We start from the raw sequence: 6,603 nt of genomic DNA, 5'->3' as shown, positions 1-6,603 counted from the left end.
GGGTATAGGTTATAGCTGTGTTTGTCTAAGGGCACAGGCAGACAAAGAACCTGCTCTGCCTAATCCTAATGTTTAATGTTATCTCATAATTCTTTCAAATTATTTGTAAGTTAAATTATTCACAAGAACTGTTGTGAATTAGAAAACTGGATATATTATTTGAAAGTAACAAGAAGTGACAGAGTTTCCTAGGAAAAAATTACCATTAAATGAATTGTGCGTGTGTCTGTGTTTGGAGGGGGAGAGGGGGACATGGAAGGGCAGTCACTAGAATGCATAGCTGTGATGACAGTGAAAACAAATGAAACATGTAAATGGGGAATGTTTAGTAGAGCTAGCATCTTTAAGGTCTGCATTGTGATGTAGCCATCAATAAAAAGTTATTTAATTTTAGATTACAGCAATATCACAATAATGTAGGAAAATGCATTAACTCCAATTTATTAAATGCTACCCATTTTTAAGCACATGAGAAAAAAATATTTGAATTGCTTCATCTTGTACTAGTGTTACTGGGACATTTTAGTGAATTATACAATAATATTGTCACTGCATGTGCTGCTCAATTTGTGATGAGTACTGCAAGAATCAGAGTACTGCATGCATAAAGTTTATCAGGTAATATTAGGATTATATGAAGTTATACATTATACCTACATTGCTTATTAATGGACATGAAACATATACTCCTTGTTTGTCCATTAAGTGATGTCTTATTGGTGGGAAAACACTGATCACTGGTTTTTCCTGAGGAAACTGAGGCGGAAGCAAGCTGCAAAACAAAAATACTTCATCACTGCTGCCATTTCTTATGGTCTATGGTAAGCTTATCTTAATAGAAACATGTTACCTTGCAGAGAAATGTCATAATTAAGCACACTACCTTGCATATATGCGCATGATTGTTCTCAAGAAGTAATGAGGCATATAAAAAGATCAGTTATTGCACTTGTGAAAACTGAAAATCAGTTATTGCACTTGTGAAAACTGAAGTTCTTTCAGGGCAGGTTATTATAAGGATCGGGAAAAAAGCTGGTGATTTCTCTTCATAAAGAGAATGTTAATATTCTCTCTCATGGAAGAGAGTAGTTGGTCTTAAAAAAAGAAAAAGCAGGTTGGAATAGCAATTAAGTGACTGTGCCTATCAATGCAGCTGGGAAGGCTGAAATACTTCTAAGATGTTTTACAATATACAAACTTAAAGGAAGAGGATGATGTCTTGGGAACAGCAGGAAAAATAAAAACAAAAACCAACCAACCAAAAACAGCCCAATATGACCAGGTGAACTATCAAATGCCTGGGCCTAAAAAAATTAAATCAGTAAATACTTGTGACCAGAATGCACTAGGGTCTGCAAAAAAACCCCAACAACAACAAAACAAAGGATCAGAAGAAAAATTCAGAGAAACATGGTATTAAATTCTATACACAGTATGGGGTCAATCAGATAGTAATTTTGTACGACTGATACGTTTTTGAAGGCATCAGTTAGCTTAGGGAGAAGAAACATGTAAAGAAAATTAAATCATGGTACCCACAATTAAAAACATGCTGTTTATGTTGCCTAGAATTTTGCTGTAAAAGCTGGCTGCTTAGGAACTGATAATGAAAACCTTTACACCCGATAAATGCACTTCAGGTTCTACACTTAGGTAGTCTCATTGAAATTTCTCTGGGAAAAGTTAAGCAGGATCCATGCCTTAAGCCTATCAACATTATCATTTGCAAGGATGATTTTAAGTTCTCAGTTAGGTCTTTTACTACTCACATGTTAATATTAATTGTGAGGTTCTTTATAGTGAATGGCAACCGATATTCCACATCTTTCTGTATTTCAGCTATGCTGTTAAGAAAAAGACACAATTAGCATCCATTTAATGTAGTTAAAACAACATTAGTGCCGAGAAGCTTAAAGACATTAATTTCAACATTTGCTTATTTTCCTACTGGACTTGTAAAAAGAATAGAAACTAAAATGCTGAAATCACTTAACGCGATTAGAATGCCGATCTAGATAATAAAAGTAAAAAAGGGAGGGGGGGACATTTTCAGCTGCATGACCACAGGCAATCCATAAGGGCACCAGAAAAATCCAGAGTTCACATAACGTACTAGTAAGAACATAAGACATGCCCATACTGGGTCAGACTGATGGTCCATCTAGCCCAGCATCTTATCTCTAACACTGGCAAATGTGGGAGGGAAAAACATGGAACCTGGTATCTGTAGAATTATCCACCCAATACCTTCCCTGGTATCCACCATTATTGGTTCAGAGATGCCAGAGGAAACAGCTCCAACCATTCTGTTCAACAGCCATTGAGTGATCTATCCATTATTTTATCAAGTCCCTTTCTGAACCTGGCTAGACTATCTGCCTCCACCACCTCCTGTGGCAATGAATTCCACAAGTTAACTACATGTATAAAAAGGTACTTTCTCTTGTTAGTTTTAAAGCTGTCACCTACTAATATCAGTGAGTGTCCCCTAGTTCTAGTTTTCTGGGACTTGCCAAAAACAGTTCCCTGTTCACTTGGTTCACACCCTTCATTTTTAGACCTCTATCATATCCTCCCTCAGCCTATTCCCTTCCAAACTGAAGAGTCTTGGCTTTTTAGTTTCACCTGGTATACTCCATGCCCTTGATTATTTCAGATTCCCTTCTCTGGGCCTGTTCTAATTCTACAACATCCTTTTTGAGATGCAGGGATCAGCACTGCACACAGAATTCAAGTAGGCACACTCTGGATTAGTATAGTGGTGCGATGATGTTCTCTATATTGTTTTCAATTCCCTAAAAACAACTTACGTGCAAACCTAAAAGTGTATAATTTGCTGAAACGCCTAAAATAGGCAACAAATTGGGACAGGCACAATTCTTTATGTCAGGGGCTTGTAAATTTTTCCCCCTGTAGATATGCTGGAGAATAGGGCTAGGATTCAGAGAGATCACGACAAATTGGAGGACTGGATGGAAAAAAAAAAAATCTCATGAGGTTTAATAAGGAGAATTGCAAAGTCCTGTATGTACGATGAAACAATCCCATGGGGACCGAATGGCTATGCAGCAGCTCTGCAGAAAAGGACTTGGGGGTTACAGTGGACAATACGCTGAACTTGAGCCAACAGTGTGCCCTTGTTGCAAATGAGGCTAATGGAATACTGGGCTGCATTAGTAGGAACGTTGCCAGCAAACTGAAGTGATTCTTCCCCTCTATTTGGCACTGGTGAGGCCACATCTGGAGTACTATGTTCAGTTTTGGGCCCCTCCCTACAGAAAGGATGTGGACAAATTGGAGAGAGTGCAGCAGAGGGCAATGAAAATAGTTAGGGGCCTGGAGCACATGACTTATAAGCAGAGGCTGAGGGAACTGGGCTTATTTAGTCTGCAGAAGAGAAGACTGAAAGGAGATTTAATAGTAATCATCAACTACCTGAAAGGAGTTCCAAAGAGGATTGGGCTAGACTGTTCTCAGTGGTGGCAGATGACAGAACAAGGAGCAATGGTCTCAAATTGCAGCAAGGAAAGTTAAGGTTAGATATTAGGAAGAACCTTCTCATGAGGAAGATAGTAAAGCACTGGAACAGGTTACCCAGAGAAGCTGTGGAATCTCCAATCTTGGAGGTTTTTAAGACCTGGGTAGACAAAGGCTTGGCTGAGATGATATAGTTGGGGCTGGTCCTGCTTTGAGCAGGGGTTTGGACTAGATGATCTAAAATGCCTTCCAATCCTAATTGTCTATGATTCTATGAAATTTGTCCACTCTGCAGTTAAGCAGGTCTTTTCCTTGTAAAGCACCACAGTCTACAAGAGTAATGCTACTGGACTGCAGCATAATTTTTCACTGCCTTAAGATAGTACTGTTGGGGACAGTTCTATCTCATAGTGACTAAAATAACTGTGCCTAAATGCATGTATAAACACTGACCTGGGTGTAAACTGCACCCAGAGTGGGGGGCCACAGCCCTGCCTGTTGCCTAGTTACATGGCTCCACTTTTTGGGCACGCTCCTGTCCCAGAGAGCCCTACGCTGACTGATGTTGTGACCTGGGGCCCAGGCCCCTGTTAGGCTGCTGCTAGCCCAGGGCTGCTCCGACATGGCTTAAACTGCTACTGTCCTGGGCATACATGTAGATACTGTGCCCAGGAGCCATTAACTCTGGCGCAAACTGCAACAGAGTTTGTTGTGCCACACTAATTGAAAGTGTAAATGCACTCACTGAGTAGTAGCCCCTAGGAATCCAGTGCAGACTTTACTTTTGCTTTTGCCTGCTAAGCAGCAGAAACTATTCTTACTGTATTTCTCACATATAGCATGCACCCCAATTTCCAGCAGCTGTTTTTTAGAAAAAGAAAGGTGCGTGTTGTGCTTGAGAAAGTATGGGTAGTTGTACTTCAGTTAACTCAGTAATTTTCATGTGGGATACTCTGGTCCCCTGGGGTGCCTTGAGATCTTTGAGACTGCCATGCAATATTAGCACAGTTAGGTGTGCAGACATCTATACATGATAAACCCAGGGATTTCAAATTGGAATCCACACAGTCAAACATTTCTGCTGCAAAGAATTCAGACTACAACAAGCCAGAAATTTCCTCTATTATTCTGTAGTAAAAAAAGAGTAAAAGCTAAGAGATGGTATTTTCCAAGGAGTGACTTGAGAACTACTTTGTCAACTGCAAAGACATGTGAATGTGGATAAGCTGTAATATAGCAGGCTTTTGACAAGCCTTGAGATTGATGAGAACTAGTCAGGTTCAGGGGCTGAAACAGAAACCTCTCAACTGATTATTAAAAAGCCTTAAAAATGATGGGTGCAAGAGTGATGTTGTAGCTGTGACCTGGTGAAGAATGTCTTGCATTCAAAAGCTTGCCTAACTCTACTATACAGGTGGTCCAATAAAAGATATTGCCCTAAGAAATTCTTGCCTCTTGAAAATGATGGCATTAGTCAGTTTTGAAGCTGATGAGTACTACAGCTGCAACAAGATTGGGTATGTAGCATTGATTATATTCAGTTGTATGAAAGCAAACACTGCATAAGGGCAAGAGTACACAATCTCCCACTTACAGGCCAGATTCACCCCATGCAGCTGTATTATTTGGCCCACAGGTCTAAACATTTGGTGGTAGGGGAGCTGTAACAACATTCATTGCCACTCCCATGTTGCCAACTTTCCGACGAGGCTGGGGAGGCACAAGGCCTGATCCAGGCATGTGGGGCCAGGTGGAGGGGCCTGCTGACTAGCCCCACACCACTCATCTGGCCAGTGGGACTGAAAGGTCAAACACCACTAGGTATGGACATAACCCTTTTTAACCTCAAGGCTATGCATTTTAAAGGACATGGATGTCAACAAAAGTTACATAACTCCAAAGACAATTTTCATGCACTAAACAGGTTCATGAACACCAAGGCCTGCAGACCAAGACAAGATTTAGATGAGTTTGAAATTGTGATCTATTAATTGCCAACTTCAATTTACTCATGATTTTTTCATTAATTTGTCAAGAATTAGTTGTGTACTGATACATTGGTCCATGTTGCATCACTACTGATAGAAGGAATATTGATACAATCAGCTTTTTTTTGGCTGCTAATGTCACTCACGAACAGTGCGTACCCCCAGAGGCTGGGGGGGCATGGCGACTGCCCGCAAGCAGTGGCAGCAAGCAGGGAGCTTCTGCAGGCAGCCAAAGTGGTGCTGGCAGCAGGAGTGGCGACCACCTTCCAGATGCCACTGGCAGTGTCAGCAGTGGCCTGCGGTGATCGGTAACCACCCACAGAAACCACCAACAGTTGGTGGCTGGGGTGAGGGGGAGGGGTGGCAAGCGGCGACCACCCACAAGCGCCACTGGCAGCATCGGCAGAGATTCTTGCAAGGGGATGCGCCAATCTCAGGGGGTGCACGTTCAATGATGTCACCGATAAACGCTGTGTGCATGGACACAGCTGTAAGTGCAGCCTGGCAGGGTGGAGAGCAGCATCCAGCTTGTCCAGAGCACACGGAGGGGTGGTGGGGTGCAGTGGCTCCAGCCACTCTGCGCACCCTCGGGAGCAGTGGGGGGGCATGTGACCCCCAAATCTGTGCATGGGATGAGGGCGGGCTGCCGGTGCAAGCCAGAGATGTTTCAGTCTCATTCCAGTGGCTATGCTGAGGCTGGGCAGGGTAGGTGGTGGCACTGGGAGGGGGCATTACATGGGGACTAGAGCCACCCCAAAATTCACCATAGCACCCCTTTCCAGTGCCACCACCACCCACCCCACCTGGCCCAAGTGCAGCTGCTCGGAAGAGAGACTGAAGTAACCCCAGGCCTGAGCAAGCAGCAGCAGGCCATCCTCAGTTTTTGTTTAGATAAGCTGGTCTACTTTCTTCCTATCACCCATTATAGAAAGAAAAAGGAAAAGAAACAGTGGGTAGTTCTTATGGCATCCAAATGAGTGCTAACCAGTAACTTGGCTATAAAAATAGCGTGCAGAACTGACACTGAGTGACAGCCTCGACATAACAGAGTATCCCAAAAACAGCAACACCGTTTTAGCCTGCTGGCTTTCTATTACTTCCTGTGTTAGACTGACATGCCAGAGTCATTAACTTAATT

General features: G+C 42.5%; 1 protein-coding gene and 1 long non-coding RNA gene across 4 annotated transcripts in view; one reads left to right on the top strand and one right to left on the bottom strand.

The window, feature by feature from the left end:
• The window catches only part of LOC109303938, a 13,603-nt gene extending 8,718 nt beyond the window's left edge, over positions 1-4,885 (top strand). The window contains exon 3 of the long non-coding RNA XR_002099267.1: positions 4,730-4,885. This is a non-coding gene — a long non-coding RNA (uncharacterized LOC109303938). The remainder of the gene's footprint in view (positions 1-4,729) is intronic.
• VPS37A (VPS37A, ESCRT-I subunit) overlaps positions 1-6,603 on the bottom strand; it is a 30,394-nt gene that overhangs the window by 13,407 nt on the left and 10,384 nt on the right. For 2 of the 3 annotated variants that reach the window (XM_019526342.1, XM_019526341.1), the window contains exons 2-3: positions 1,770-1,844; positions 658-772 (exon numbers count right to left, since the gene is read on the bottom strand). In XM_019526342.1, coding sequence (XP_019381887.1) covers positions 658-772; positions 1,770-1,844 — 190 coding nt within the window. Of the gene's footprint in view, positions 1-657; positions 773-883; positions 1,723-1,769; positions 1,845-6,603 lie in introns of those variants that run through there. The other variant, XM_019526343.1, reaches the window with a different exon arrangement.

Source organism: Gavialis gangeticus, unplaced genomic scaffold (genome assembly GCF_001723915.1).
Source record: "Gavialis gangeticus isolate Ggan-Ray unplaced genomic scaffold, GavGan_comp1, whole genome shotgun sequence".
Classification (NCBI taxonomy): domain Eukaryota; kingdom Metazoa; phylum Chordata; order Crocodylia; family Gavialidae; genus Gavialis; species Gavialis gangeticus.
This window is presented reverse-complemented; position numbering and strand designations above follow the sequence as displayed.